General features: G+C 40.4%; 1 protein-coding gene across 7 annotated transcripts in view; it reads right to left on the reverse strand.

Annotated features, from left to right (window-relative positions):
- The window catches only part of NPNT (nephronectin), a 46,857-nt gene that overhangs the window by 8,054 nt on the left and 23,561 nt on the right, over nucleotides 1-15,242 (reverse strand). For 5 of the 7 annotated variants that reach the window (XM_065690728.1, XM_065690736.1, XM_065690745.1 and 2 more), the window contains 3 exons: nucleotides 10,131-10,265; nucleotides 8,851-8,973; nucleotides 6,446-7,087 (listed from right to left, as the gene is read on the reverse strand). In XM_065690728.1, coding sequence (XP_065546800.1) covers nucleotides 6,446-7,087; nucleotides 8,851-8,973; nucleotides 10,131-10,265 — 900 coding nt within the window. The remainder of the gene's footprint in view (nucleotides 1-6,445; nucleotides 7,088-8,850; nucleotides 8,974-10,130; nucleotides 10,266-15,242) is intronic. The other 2 variants (XM_065690762.1, XM_065690769.1) reach the window with 1 other exon arrangement.

Genomic DNA, 15,242 nt, shown 5'->3' on the forward strand with positions numbered 1-15,242 from the left:
TATTTGTAAGTGACATGTATATTAAAAACTTGACACATTTTCCATTTGCATTGCTAAACTAAGTCTCTTCATGTCTTTATAGGCTCCTTAGGCAAGCGAGAACAAGAATTGAGATCATTTACAATCCCAAGCTGAAATAAAAGACTTGTTTTCAGGAAATCAAATCAAAGGTAAGAAGGAACTTCTTTTGCACCAGGAGAACATGAAATAGCACCATTGCAAGAGCTCTTCTACAGGTAGGAGACAGAGGAAAACAAAAAACAAGAATTGAGGACCTTCTTGCTTTCTGGAATTAGGACAAAATAAGCAGCCTGATAAAAAGGTTGACTAAATGCTAATGTATTTTAAAAGTAATACTACAGGCTACAGAGCTTGGATGGAAATTTTGTATAATTAAATAAATAAAATGCTTGAAGTCTGTAGGAAATCGATTAACACCTTACTATTATAGTAATTTTAAGAATCAGTACATCTCCTTTTTTAATCCTTTGTGGATTTTGGATTATGTCCGTTTGCAGTCTAGGATATTGATGCTCACACAGCCTCAAGGACTTCAGGCTGGCTTGGGCAGTAACGGCCTGTTAATTGTTTGCAATAGTATTTTTGATGTTTTGTTTAATGTGATTTATTTTGTTTTGCTTAAATGATTAGAATTTTGAAATCAACACGAAGAAACCTTACACGTGTGCAGTACCTTCATGCACAAACACTATCTTCATTTCTAACGCACTGCTATTTTATACATCTGTGCACACACACCAGCATTCTCCAAATGAAAGTTGATACATTTGCCTATAATTAAAGCTCCATCAAAAAACATTTCTTCAAAACTCTTCCCTAAATTCCTCCCCAAACACTGTTGTTATGAACTTCTAGAAGAACGTGTTGCAAAGCTTTAAAGCGGTCACTTCAGTGCCTGGACCCAATTAAAGGAATGTGCACTCGATACGAAACAAGAATTACCATGAGAGATGCAGGACTCTAAATACAACTCATGTGTACACTTCTTTTTCGCTGCAATAACTAATATGTTGAGTGGTGATCGTGGGAGAGAGTATTTGGCTCAATTATTTTCTGCAAGCTTTCCAAGCCCTTTCTGTGTACTTTATATAGCATATCAGTGTGCTTTTCACTTAACTTCAATGGTTTGATAAAGCTTGTTAAATATAAACTTGGCCTCTTTTTCTTGGAGAATTTTATAAGCTTCGAGTGAGCCAATACATCAACACTACCATATTCTCAAAGTTCATGAGCTAAGTTCTTCACAGACACATGAATGCGAGGGGGAGAACAGTTAATAACTGCATAAGACTGCTTTCTTTTCAGTTTCTTAATCCTTTGGGAAAACAGTAGGACTTTCTTGTTTCATTTCCTTGCTAATTGCTCAGTTTGGGGATACAAGAGACAGTGTGTACATGTCTGTAAATACAGACTAAACACTGTTTTGGTGTTACAAACCCAGAACAAAATGTGCAGTGCAGCTTCATGTTAGTAATAATTATTATTAATTAACTATTAAGAATGCAGTGTTCTGCCTTACAACAATCACTGTGTTCTTACGTAATACCATTCCATGCAAGAATCATGACCAAGCTTCCCATTTGTTAAAAACAACCAGAAAAAAGGACAAAGATTTCTGAATAGTGACAATTGGAAGTTGCTCAATTTCACTTCCCAGAAAAAAACCCACAAAGGATGAGATGTCACACGGAACTAGCAGAAAATAGCTAAAAGGAAGGGTAGTCCAGAGGTCAGTCAGACTTGGTAAACAAGAATACATCCTGTGTTCCTCCAAGGAAGACACTGAGATGGGCTAAAAAGAAGGGCAACAGAGTTACACTTCACCCGTTTTATCTGGACACCCGCAGTGTTCAGGATATGTTGCCTAAAACCCCACAGGCAGCGGGAATTATTTCAGGAAAGGCTTTTGTGGACTGACTCACCCTTTACAGTACCATATGCAGCCTGGAGAAGAGAAGGCTGCGTGGAGACCTCATAGCAACCTTCCAGTATCTGAAAGGGGGCTATAGGGATGCTGGGGAGGGACTATTCATTAGGGACTGTAGTGACAGGACAAGGGGTAACGGGTTAAAACTTAAACAGGGGAAGTTTAGATTGGATATAAGGAGGAAGTTCTTTCCTGTTAGGGTGGTGAGGCACTGGAATGGGTTGCCCAGGGAAGGTGGGAATGCTCCATCCCTGGTGGTGTTGAAGGCCAGGCTGGACGAAGCCTTGGGTGGCATGGTTTAGTATGAGGTGTCCCTGCCCATGGCAGAGGGGTTGAAACTAGATGATCTTAAGGTCCTTTCCAACCCTAACTATTCTATGATTCTATGATAAAGGGAGAGATGTGCTACTGTGCGACCACTCTGCAGTCCAATTTATCATTTCTCAGGCAGTTACAAGGCTCATTAACTTTACCTAAACCAAACATCTTATGACTTATCTTTCCAGAAGATTTTCCGAAAAGTAACCTGTGTGCTCTTCTATGAGCTGCTATTCAGGAGGTGCAAAAGTGCCAACTGAGTTCCAAGGTAACACAGCTACAATAAGTAGTCTACAGAAGCTTGCGTATCAGATCTAGCTGCAAGACTGACAGAAGGTGTCATTTGCATGACTCCTAGATCTTATGGTTTAGGTGCAGATTACAAACAGGAGCGAAGTACCTATCATCTTAAATGTTTAAATATTAAGACAAATACATTTTATTAGATGTATTATTTATTTCATAAATGTCTTCTTTAATAGAAGACAAATAAAATACTACTGTAAAATGATGCTACTCTAATGGTATCAAGGAATAAAACCTCCTCATATTCTTTGCTTTTAGCATTCCCCTTTTTTTTTTCAACAGGTTCAAGAATCACGTAACTGCATTCACTGCACTAAGGACTTTTCAGTTACTGAAAGGGGATCAGAAAGAATCAAGTTTTAATCCAATCTTTAATTTTTTAATAGCTGTTATGAGAAAAGTCTCCTAATTCCAATCTTTTTAGCTCCTTCTTAGCTTTTAGTAGCTAAGAAGGAAAGCTGCCAAACAATGATAAGGGGTTTTGTTCGTGGTCTGCTGATATCTCATATTATGCTTAAAGTTTATGCTTTTCAATCTTCTCACGCAAATCCTGATGGCAGCAGAAATTCATAGTCTTATCGAGCAGTTTGTTCTATTTGTTAGAGACTTTACCCGTCTGAATAACCAGGAAAGATTCTTCTGTACATCACTGTAGTTTCTGTCAGCCCTGAAATAGTTAAATATTAAGCTACTGCTGCATTCCTCCCTCATTGCCATACCCCCATATCCATATCAGGAGAAGATTATCCTTGGTGCCAGATTCCACTGTCTGCATCTGACTAAGTGGTTCAAAGGCCAAGTGTAGGAATTCAATTTTCAAAAATACTCATTTTTTTGTTCTCTAAAAAGGAGCTCCCCAAAGTCACTGCCGCTTCATTAGAAAAGGGGTAAAGCATCTAAAGAAAAGCAACAACCCAGTAACTTTCAAAAACTGCAAAGGCATTTAGATAACATTATCAGCATTATTATAATTTGTGCTCTTTGCAGCCACTGAACAGACCAATTTCACTAGTCCTCAACTGATTTCAAGCTGAGCAGCACATTCAAGAGTGCTCTGAAGTGAATGCTTAGGACAAGTTTACTCAGCATGTGGGACTGCAGGTCAAATAGCAATGGAGAAAATAAGGAGTCAGCAAGGGTAAGATCAGAAAAAGGCTAAATAATGAAAACTTAAGGTTTGAGAGATTTGATGTGGATCAATCCTAGACCACCAAGTATGTTTTCAGGATTTGGTTTACTGTGCTAGTACACCTGTGCTAGTGCACAGTGCACCAACAACCCCTTTGCCATGGATTGCCTAACAGAAGTACCACCTATTCAAATCACTACACAACGCAGCGTTTACTGTCCTGCTGCTTTATCAAAGTCTGGCTAGGAGTTCAGAGCCTGAGGGAGAAAAAAAGGAAGGAAGAAGTCCATGCATCATAAGATAACCTGGTTTATAACCACAATTTCAAATACTGTGGTCCTCAGCAGATACTAAGAGCTGGAAGATCGGAATTGCGGGTGGTTGCTGGCTACAGTACTCCCTGTGCTGGGTTTTGCCCATCTTTATGTGATAAAATGCTACTGTTTGTGATACAACAACTCCGTATCTCTGGGACACAACAGCCCTTGGCAACACATGAGGAAACAGCCATAATTCTTCTGAATATTGTACAAAACTGAAGTCCTACTTCCCCACAAACTTCTACAGTAACAGGATTCAGCAGGTGAATTAATACCTCACTCTACAAGCAGTGCTTTCCTTGACATGGTAGCACATTCTTCTGGAACAGAATTGGTTTGCATCCAGCTGTAGGTTTCACATCCTAAACAAAGGATTTTATGAGATCACTATATAAATGCCTCTGGACAGCAAGAAAGTGGGAGGGGACTAAGTGACTACCTAGACGATACTTTCAAAGTGTCCAGAAGTTAAAAGAGGGGAAAAAAAGAGTGGAAATGAGAGAATAAGAGATAAAAGAGAGAAGAGGAAAGGCATCAGCTTCATTAAGGATCACATTACTAGCATCATGAAAACTCCTATAATATAGAGCACAAGTGGAGTATGCCTCTAGTCACACAGTTATGTCACACACATGTGTGTATCAAGTATATCTTTAGCAGGGAATAGCAAAAATAATATGGGATTAATGACACGTATCTATTGACTTGATCTGAGGAGCTGTCTGTCCCTGTATTACCTACTGAGGCCAGTAACAGTTGCTGGAGCTTGACCTGATGAAATCTTGCTGTATGGTGCATGAAAGCCTTTGAAGCTATGTACATCACCAACCTCAAAGGGTGGCAGCTGACCTAATTAAATAGTTGCTAAACACTTTGCAAGATTATTTTTGCCGTGTTTGTTATGTATACCATAATGTAAGCTTACAGTCAGAAACCAAACTTAAAACACTTCCACTTTCCTACTTCCCAAACCCCTGTATCTGAAGCATATGTACTGAAAGTATTAGTTTCAAAATCTAGCCTCTAGGGACAATCCAGAAAGACTAATTGTACATGATAAGCTTTATACAGGGGATCGTTATAACTCCATGAAAATAGCTTTAAACTATCCCTCTGATGAAGAATTCAAGATAACACTTGCAACATGAGACACCTGGGAAGTGTAACACTAGAGTCTAGAATAATTGCCACAGAATTCTGTATTTTTAATGACTGGTTCCCATTATATTGAGTTTTAGGAGTCTTTACTATATTTGTTTTTAGAATCTTTCATAAACATGTTTTTATACTTCTAACTGAATATAGATTGTTTAAAAAATAACCTTGGAAAAAACAAAAGCACACTCCTATGAGTAGTACCAGGATTTATGCTCCCAAATTCTACATCAGCTTCTGTCTCTATTTTAAATTTACTGAACTGTCTGCAATAGATAAATGTCACCAGGGAAAACAAACCATTTCTCACAAGGAACAAAATAATCTCCCTGTGTAATAACATACAAGAACATAGCCCAAGAAGTTACGGCACAGATGCCAAAACAACCGGAAAAACACTCCCACATTGCTTGTACACCTGCTCTGAGACAGCAAACTTTTCCTCCTACTACATCACTTCAGCAGCTTTATTGTACAACAAGCTGAAGGAGAAGGACTGATCCAAACACCCTCCCTGGCTCTAAAATTAGATGCAGAAATCGGGTGTCGAGTATTTCTTGGCAGCTATGTGTAGCTCCTGCATATGCCAGTAATGTCTTCTGTGGTATGCACTGAAGCTGGTGTAGAAATGGTGCTGTTGATTTCAGAGAAGCTCTTAAAATGATATGTGTTCATGCTATGAAAAGTTTTACTATCTTCAGCTTTTCATGTTTCTGTTTTCATAGCTGTGGTCTATAAAATTAGCCTGTTATTTTTACGTAATTTTCCTATTGCCTAGTCATAAACATCCAAACCTATTTGAATTTATACACTACAGGTGATATAACAGTAAACGAACATGCTCCCACTTCTTACCATTCTTAAAAGTAAGGAAATATGCCAAGAGTGACTCCCAACTCCCTGAATTTTACTCCATTTACCATTTATGAGTTATGTTGCATTCCAATACTCTTCAGTAAGACATCTTTAATTTCTCCAAAACTTGTGTCTGCAGGCATAATCAGGTTAACCACTTATACAAGACATACTCACAAATAATCACATGAAGAAAAGAAAAATGAAAGTTTTGGTTGAACTGATTCAGAACTTTCTCCCCACATTTTTGGTAGGTAATGAAATCATTTGTGCAGCTTTACCTTATGACCATTTCAGTTTCATGTCTTTGTTCTCACTGATAAAGTGTTCCAAAAACCTCAAACAGTATATGCATGCTTTCACCTCACTGCATCTACAATTCTGATAAATGAAAGGATATGTAAAATTACTTACTGAACACATCTCCTCGGGGTTTCTGGGGATCTACCTGGATCCTGTTGTCATCTGTAATTCCTTGGGAAGATGTAGTTTCAATGGGAATATATGAAGACTCTTCAGTTGTTGTCAGGGGAGTTGTTTGTGGTGGTAGTGTAGGTCTTAATGTTGTAGGTTGAGGTGGTGTTGGAGGGGGAGGACTTGTCACTGGCCTTGTTGTCACCGGCACATACCTAGTGGTTGGCCTTGCTGTTGGTCGAGTTGTTGGCCTGGGTGTAGGTCGAGTAGTTGGCCTGGTTGTAGGTCGAGTAGTTGGCCTGGGTGCAGGTCGAGTAGTTGGCCTGGGTGTAGGTCGAATTGTTGGCCTGGATGTAGGTCGAGTCGTCGGCCTGGGTGTAGGTCGAGTCATCGGCCTGGGTGTAGGTCGAGTCGTCGGCCTGGGTGTAGGTTGAGTTGTCGGCCTGGGTGTAGGTTGAGTCGTTGGTCTGATCACCGGTCTTTCTGTAACAACAGCAGGTACATATGGTGGTCTGAAGGGTTGCCTTGTGCCTCCAACATCAGGAATCCTATTGGTTATACCACTGTCTCCCTTAGGGAGTGTGCTGTTGCCCTTGATTATATGATATGGATCAAGTGGTTCAATCATAACATTAGGAATAACTGCAAAAAGAATCAAAATGGGACCAAAATGGACATCTGAGTCTCTCGCTTTGGAAACTTAGCAATATGTTTCATTATGACACAAGAGTCTGCTGAAACAATTTTTCTTCTTCTGAATGTTTCCACTACTTAGAAACATAATTTGGCATCAGCACTGCTGAACTGTCACATCTGTTTAGAAAGCACTTCTCATTACACCAGTTTAGGATGATTTAGAATGGCTGAAAGCCATCCCCACCTCCTCCCAAGCATCAAATCTCTGGAAGTGTTGGCAAAACTTACCCAGAAGCACTGTTAGTAAAAACACATGGAAGATGCGTTTTAGGCAGCCCTCTAAACTGGACAAGTTTGTACTCAGGAGCAGAGGCAAGTTTAGTAAGACTCCAGTGTTACAACTACTTTAGTCATGGATGGGCATATAGCTTTGGCTTAAGAAAGTTATCTTTCAGACCTTCCTACTTCTAAACTTTTCTCCTTTTCTTACTGACATTAATCATTTTACAGAGATTAAACCTAGCCTTCATTTAGATCCTTCCCTTTGCCAAACACCAGGAAACTAAGTAAATGACACTTTTTCAACCTCCATGAAGTAGAGGTGAACTGAACACAACCTACACAGCAGTGACAGTGCCTAAAGTACCATCTCACCAGTGTTTCATAAAGAAAGGACAACAAATTTTAACTTGGTTTCACAAGAGCAGCTTCTGCAGACACGAAACACGAGAACATCTGTTTCGTTATTTATCATTCTCTATTTGCTTATAAGCCTTTATGCCTCACTGGAGACCTTAAAAGCCCCAGTAAGAACTCCAGTCACATATTTTGTGTACAAGTGTTTCAAGTATAACCCACAGCTAAAATGAAGAAATACTGTTTGTGAACAATTAATTGTTTGATGATAGCAGGTTAAAAGGTTTTCTCTCTGGCCACCTGTTTATTGCCGTTCTTTTGAATACCCTGCAGGTTTTACATTATGGTACATTAAAATATAAAATGCACCTTGAGACTGCATCCAGTAACACATGTGAAGTGTCTCCACATACAATTCCAAGCACTCAGGTTGGGAAAAATCACCTTAGCCGGAACACATCACCATAACACACCTATAGCTGAAAGAAACAAGTCCGCAATGGTACTGCTCTTCAGAGAGATCAGTGAATCACCAAAGACCAAAACCCTGGTATGAACCCAGGGTTCTCAAAAAGATTAAGCAGGTATCATAGAGCTGCACAGTCTGGAGGGATGTCAAATGCGGGGGAGCTCCAATGGCCTATTCTGTACAAAAGGGGTGGTTGCTTCTCCCAAGAGAAAGGTGAGGAAGGGAATTTTCCAACAGGGAATTTGTCCAGAGAAATCCTCTCTCTCAGCTCTGCTCACATCTGGGGAGCAATGGGGTGTGGATGGCGTGAGCAGATAAATTGGGCCAGTTGCAGAGTGCACCTAACAACAAAATATAAGTAATACTCACTGTTTGACCAGACCTACCCTGCTTACCCAGTTGCTCTCATCCTGAAGCAATCTCTAGAATCCAGCTGTGAATAGGGAGAGGTGAATTTCTTTCTAATTGTGAAAATGTCTCAGGGAAAGGTATTTTTAACACGGCATGCTAAGACTCAGAAAACCCTGACTACATTCCCTGGCCCCTTATCAAGTATTAAGAATAGTTAAGAGAAACTGAACCTGATAGTGCTGTATCTCAAGAATTACAACATAGGACACATTTACTCTCAGAATTCCTTTCTTTTCAAAGGAGCATTACGTACGTATGCAGCTTGTTCCATTGTCTCTGTACCCTTCTTTACACTTGCATTTGTAGGATCCTGGGATATTGTAACATCGTGAAAAACTGCCACACTGATGGAGGCCAAGGGAACACTCATCTATATCTGCAATAGAAAGTTACATACAAAATCATCTACATCAAAGAAACTTGACTTTCCCCTGCAAAAACACAGACAGTAGTATGGTCATTAGGAATATATTATTACTTTTGAAAAGTTTAATAAAACTGAATTGCCAATAGGAAAAGGAAGATGGTCACAAATCAATGTGGTGATACAAATGTGAGGGTAAAAGGGACTATTGTGCAACTCTGGTATTGCTCAGCTTATATCTTAGCATCTTATGTGGGTAGACTGCAGTTGAGATCATGAAGATCACAATTTTAATAAACACTTGTACAGGTGACATAAGAAAAACCGAGTATAGGAATTTGTATGTTCTTAATCACACAGGTATCAAACTGTTGTTTTCATTAAATGCTTCCTCTATTCTACATCTGTGCAGATGTTTCTACATCAAGCAGAAACTACCTGAAACATCTCATATGGCATTTCCATGTTTGTTGTTGGTGGTGAAAGCAAAATCCCCAAATTCCAGTCCTCTACACCAAGATTTCTCTTGAAAAAATATTTTTAAACAAACATAAAGCAATGCCTCATTGTCTCCACACGATCTTTTTTTCAGTGAAAGGATCATAACCAGTTGAGGCACTGGGAAACTAAGACAATGGGATCTGGGAACATCTTTGTTGAAGGTTATACACCAGATGCATTCCAGTCTCATATCCAAAGACAGGTTGTTTTCTAGCCCCTGCCTCTTCCCCACCTGTCTTCAGGGGAATGAAAGTTGGGCAGCCAGGTTTGGAAGGAGGTGGGGTCTGCTCTAGCCACCTCATCTTATCTTAGATCTTGGGGCACGTTACAGTGTACATACCTAGACATAGCCTAAGCTCTTACACTGCTTCAGACCCAGAACTGCCTGTGCACAGTGAAACTTGCGGGGACAAAGCCTTTGGAAAGGAATTCCTGAGGTCATCAGCTCTGCTCTCCCACCAGCTTCCATGGGAGAACCAGTTACAAGAACACAGGCCAAATACATGCTTTCTTTTTCATGGACTATATCTATAATCCACCCATTCCTAAAATCAGGTGCAATGCAACCTAAAACAACCTACTTCAACATTTCAACCATAGTAAGTAAACACTGTATTTCAGTTTAGAATATGCAGCTCTATTACATGCACATAATAAGTTGTTAGTACCATGGCATTGGTATTTGCCTCCGATGTACATTAGATCAAAGCCTTTATAACACCTGCAAACGTAGCTTCCAAAAGTATTGACGCAGTGCCTAAATTGTGGACAGATGACTCTCCCAGTAGCACATTCATCAATATCTGTGGAAAGAAAGCAACTGATTTATTTTTAATAGCAGTTAAAATAGAATCTGTACTGCCTAAATTAAACTGGTTTCACATAATGAAAACCTAAAGAATAGGCAAAGTATTTTTTATAAGGTCTTTTTGGCTATGTGGTGGCCAGCCAGCAGGGATATCTCACCAGTTCCTCTGGCTGTGCCATCTCAGTTCAGCTCTTGGTCACATGCTCAAATTTTTATGCCTCCAGTGCCACAAGCCTTACAAATACTGTAAGTGACAAGAGATACACTGGCATAATGAGCACCGCTACCGAATTTGGAATGCTTGCTCTATGCTCTTGCCATCTTGGTACCCTTCTCCTTGGAGAGGAGACATTCTCCAATTCCCCACAGAATGCACAAAAGCTTCTTCAAAGCCTCTGAAAACTCTTCCTTGAAAGTTTAACAGTATTTGTCTTAAGAAAAGCTATTTTTTGTTATTTCTATAGCTTTCTTTTGTCCCACCAAGCCCTGCCCAGTTATAAAGGCAGCACCTGGATTTACAGGCAAGGAATAATAATAAAAACTACCCCAGTAATTCATTTTCTGAAACATGCCTGGAATATTCTTCATGTAGCACAGATCATACAGGCATATTCAAAGTACATCACCCTGCAGCAGGAAGTGGTTCGTGTTTTTAAAATCTCAGGTGTCCCTAACCTATGACCTGCCTATCAGGAAATCTTCATCTGCTCAGGATTTGCTCTAAACAAAGAGAGTTCAAGCTAATGCCGGGGCTGCAGTATTTCTGAGTCTCCTACCAATTACCTACCACAGGCAAAATGCTTTTTGAGTACATGCTCTTTGCAATCTCTTACCCTGCACAGTGCCTGCACTGTAGCGGACCCCTCTCTCACAGAGAAGTTGGCTAAGTGACTTTAATACCTCTCTGAGGTGCTGAGATACATAGCTCCCCTTTGCCCTGTCAGTGGGTCCCAGCAGGACCTGAAGCAGTGCTTCAGCAAGCAACGTCCAGGCAAGGACAGAGGAGTGGGAAGACACAGGTGATGCTCGGTAAAAGTTTGGTGCCCCTCATCTCCCAGAAGCCGCTGCTCTTCATGCTGACTACCAAGCCAAGCAGAGGCCCAGGGAACAGCTGACGCTCACCAAGTGCTGCTTTCATGGTCTGGGAAACTCTCAGATGAGATCAGGCTGATAGACAAAAGCTGCTTGAGCTACCACTCACTTTGTAGCGCTTGTATATTGAGCTGAAGCCTGCTGAGTGCTTAAATCCTAATTCTTCACTGAGGCAGAGACCTGCCATGCACGGCTGCCTCTGACGCATGCCACTCCTGACGTCTGTTGGTTATCTACAGGGCACAGTTCAAGCCTTTGCTCTGCAGCTCTATCAGGCTCTTGATCTATGGCGGAAGCAAGGTTTTCTCCATGCGATTCTTTTCCCAAAAGGAGCACTTCAGCTGCAGGTGTCAAGAATGCAAAACAAAGCTGAGCGATTGATGCCTTGCTACTTGTTTAAGAGGCCTGAACAAGGCAGAGAGAAGCCTGAGTTTCTTTCACTGCAGAGAAAAAACATTACCACAAACCTGCCAGTTGCTTAGGGGTAGCTACTCAAGACAGGGGAGATGTAGCTCCAAAATTTCCAAAGCTGTGTTTCCCACAGCCAAGAGAAGTGACCTAAAGCCATGAATCACTGGCTAGAAGGGCTCGCCCAGTGGCTCCTGCTGGCACTGTCCCACTTTGCATGAAGAATTACTGAGTACAGTAAGGATTCATCCCTTGAGCTCCCATGCTCCTGGCCTAGCAGAGTGCTTTGACATAGTAGCTCTCCTTTACTCTCCATAGAGAGTACTTCTGCAATGCTGTGGTAGAGGCCTGAATGAGAAAAATAACAAGGCCAGTACTGGGCATCTCTCCACATGCCTGAATGTCCCTAAAAAATTCCTCTTGATTTGAATTTATTATTAACATTTTAGTCTTTGACTACATTATTAACAGTTGTACAAATCCTATGATGTTTCTCAGTGGCATTTGATTTACAAGCCAAGATTTTCTACCCTTTATTAAATTGTTATTTCAAGGCTGCAAATTTCAGACTCGTGATTACTGTTTAGTTGGGGCTTTTGTTTTCTTTAAACCACAACTTCGAAAAACAATCTAGTAAGAACAAGATTAGCTGCTGAATAGACCTCATCATGGCAGGGATTATTTTCTTTAAAACCAAATGTAGCTTGTCTGCCTTCCCTCTGTACATACTCACACTTATGCAAATTCCCATAGGGCAAGAGGTATGCTAGATGCTAAGAGCACTGTAGCAGTACTGTTTAATTTTCTCAGCAGTTACACATCCTAAAGATACAGGACAGAACTGCTAACCAATACACTGTTAAAAACTATGTACACAAAAATAGTGGGAAAATAGAACAGTCTACCACTTGCATTTATTATGAGAGGTGTGTGGATGCTCGTTACTAGTGGAAAAAACACTTTTCAATCATTAGCTAGAAGATGGTATTCAAGTGTTTACAAATTGGTCTCCTGCAGTTCTCGAGTACTCAGATACTCTCAGATACAGTGACTGTAGCTTCTTTCAAGTCAAGGGACCCATGCCAATTCACACTTGGACACAAATGGTGTAAGGCTGTTTTGTCTGCTGCAACATGCTGTGGCTTGCACCTGCTTCCTAAGAAAACCAGGGCATGAAGAAGTGATTTGTATTCTCATCATCTCAGCCTGGTCTACCACAGAGGTGCATGCCCAGACTTAGGGCCAGGGAACCATTCCAAAGGCACATAATACAGGCAGCACCTAATGAATGTGATGGTCAGTGCTCAACAAAGAAGCCAAATTACAAAGTCTTGCTTCTCTTTTGCTGTGACTATGACCGTATTACCAATACAAATATTGAACAACTATGAGATTGATTTTAATATAGTAATTTAAAGCTATATTTTTGTCTTTATGCAAACAAAACAACTAGTAAGAATTTATTTTACAGTAAAAATAATTATTTTCAGTCCTCAAATAATCTCAGACCTTCTGAAAATGTGTAAACTACTTAATTTCATTAAATGAAAATCCCAATCCAAAAAGGTGGCAACACTGACTGATCTGTTGATTCAAGAGTCAGTCAGTTAATCCATTTTTTAACTCAATACTTCGCTGGATTAGTTTTCAATTCATTACTTAGTTTATATGATTTACCTTCATAGTTATATTGTTTTGTGACTTATTACTGATTGTCTCAAGGGAACACGTCAACAAGAGAATGATCAGCACGGGTTAAACCAAGAATAGAATAATGCCTAGAGGAATTTCCACCTGTGCTAAAAATAAGCATTGCATTCCCAGCTGTCTTTCAGAGTCTCCTCAAACAAGGATTTTATGAGCTGCAGCCAATGCACACTTCAGGTTTTTTACCGTCATCTACACTTCTGTTTGTACTGCAGCAATATCCAGACCCTCGCTGGAGCTGACAACCTCCCCAACAGGGATGGGCTTGTACATGCGAGGAAAAGGGACAGTTGATAGTCCTAGATAGCTTCAACTCCTGGAGGTATTTACTACAACTCAAACTTGAGAGAGAACAAAAAGGGTGCATGTCACGGTGGCTTCTTACCAAAAAAGGGGAGTAGATCATGTTATGACCCATGAAGAACAGTCAGACATCTCCTGCTGTGACTACTTTCTCTGCCTTGTACAAGGCTGCTCTGAAGCTTTTTTGGGAACTTTTAAAAAATAGTTTACGAGCTCAATCTGAATGATGCACACCCAACTAAATGTGGATACACTGGTTCTTCACCTTTCTGGGGGAAAAAAAGTATTCTTTTAAAAGCTACACTGAAGAACTGAAAGAGCTTCATATAACTGGTTTGAGTGCCAGTCTTCAGCACTGAAAGAGGGCTTCATTTCAAAGTATGAAGTTAGCCTGAACATAAAAATGAGAAAAAGGATCTTGCAAGTATTTTGCTGGTAAATTCCTGTACTTGACATAATTTCCTTGAGTTTGTACTTAAATCATTCAGCTCACTATGGCATGGCACAAGCCTCTTCAAAGATCTCTGACATAATGTCTACAGTGATTAACCACAATTCAATCCCTTCAGCATGTTGCATTGATGGGTTTTTCCTCCTGTTCATCCCTTTCTTTTGCGTAGACAGATGTGCCAAATATGCACTTCAGAAAGCCTCTGACTTAGAGCTGAGCCTGCTCCTAACATCAGAAGATCTAGAATCGGTCCCCTGCTCTGCCAACAAATTCTTGGTCAGCATGGGTCAGCCACTTGGCGAACCACCACCTCCCCTACAGACAGCCGTGATACCAATGATAGATGATTAGGACATCCACATTCTCTTATATTCTTTCAGTCCAGATGTTGTTACTGGCTATGGAACTGTAGCACTGCATAAGATATAAACAATAAAATCACTGGAGCATCATATCCACTCAGGATGTATAGTTAATGACTAGTGAAATCACACATCACACTTTTCTTCAGACCACAGTAGAGTGTGGCACAATATACTCTGATTAATCATAAACAGCATTTCCATGTTCATGATCATGAAAACAAAACGTTTCACTTTCAGTCGGAATTCCTGAGTTCATTTTAATCTGGAGCTTTCAGAGTATGGAAGAAAGACAGTAGCTTCAATCCCATTCATACTGGGAGTGGGCATGGACCTTCATCTTATCCAAGAATAATCTCAATGATTAACACAAATCCCTCCACTCCCTGAGGCTAGGCACCACCCTGTTGGGTATGAGGGAGAAATGACCTCCCCATTCCGCCCCCCTTTTTTTTTTTTTTACGCAGGCTGGTATTTTGGAGTCTCTGTTAGAAACACTTGAAAATGACCCAGTGACAAGAGTGGTAAAAGCCAACAGCCTGGATACCAAGCAGCCTGTGTGGGTATTAAGCAGTCAGTGAAACTTGCAGGACTGTAGGCAAGCACTGATGATCTCTGACAGACCACCTGAGAGCACCTGAGCAACATA

This window comes from Lathamus discolor, chromosome 1, assembly GCF_037157495.1.
Source record: "Lathamus discolor isolate bLatDis1 chromosome 1, bLatDis1.hap1, whole genome shotgun sequence".
NCBI classification, from domain to species: domain Eukaryota; kingdom Metazoa; phylum Chordata; class Aves; order Psittaciformes; family Psittacidae; genus Lathamus; species Lathamus discolor.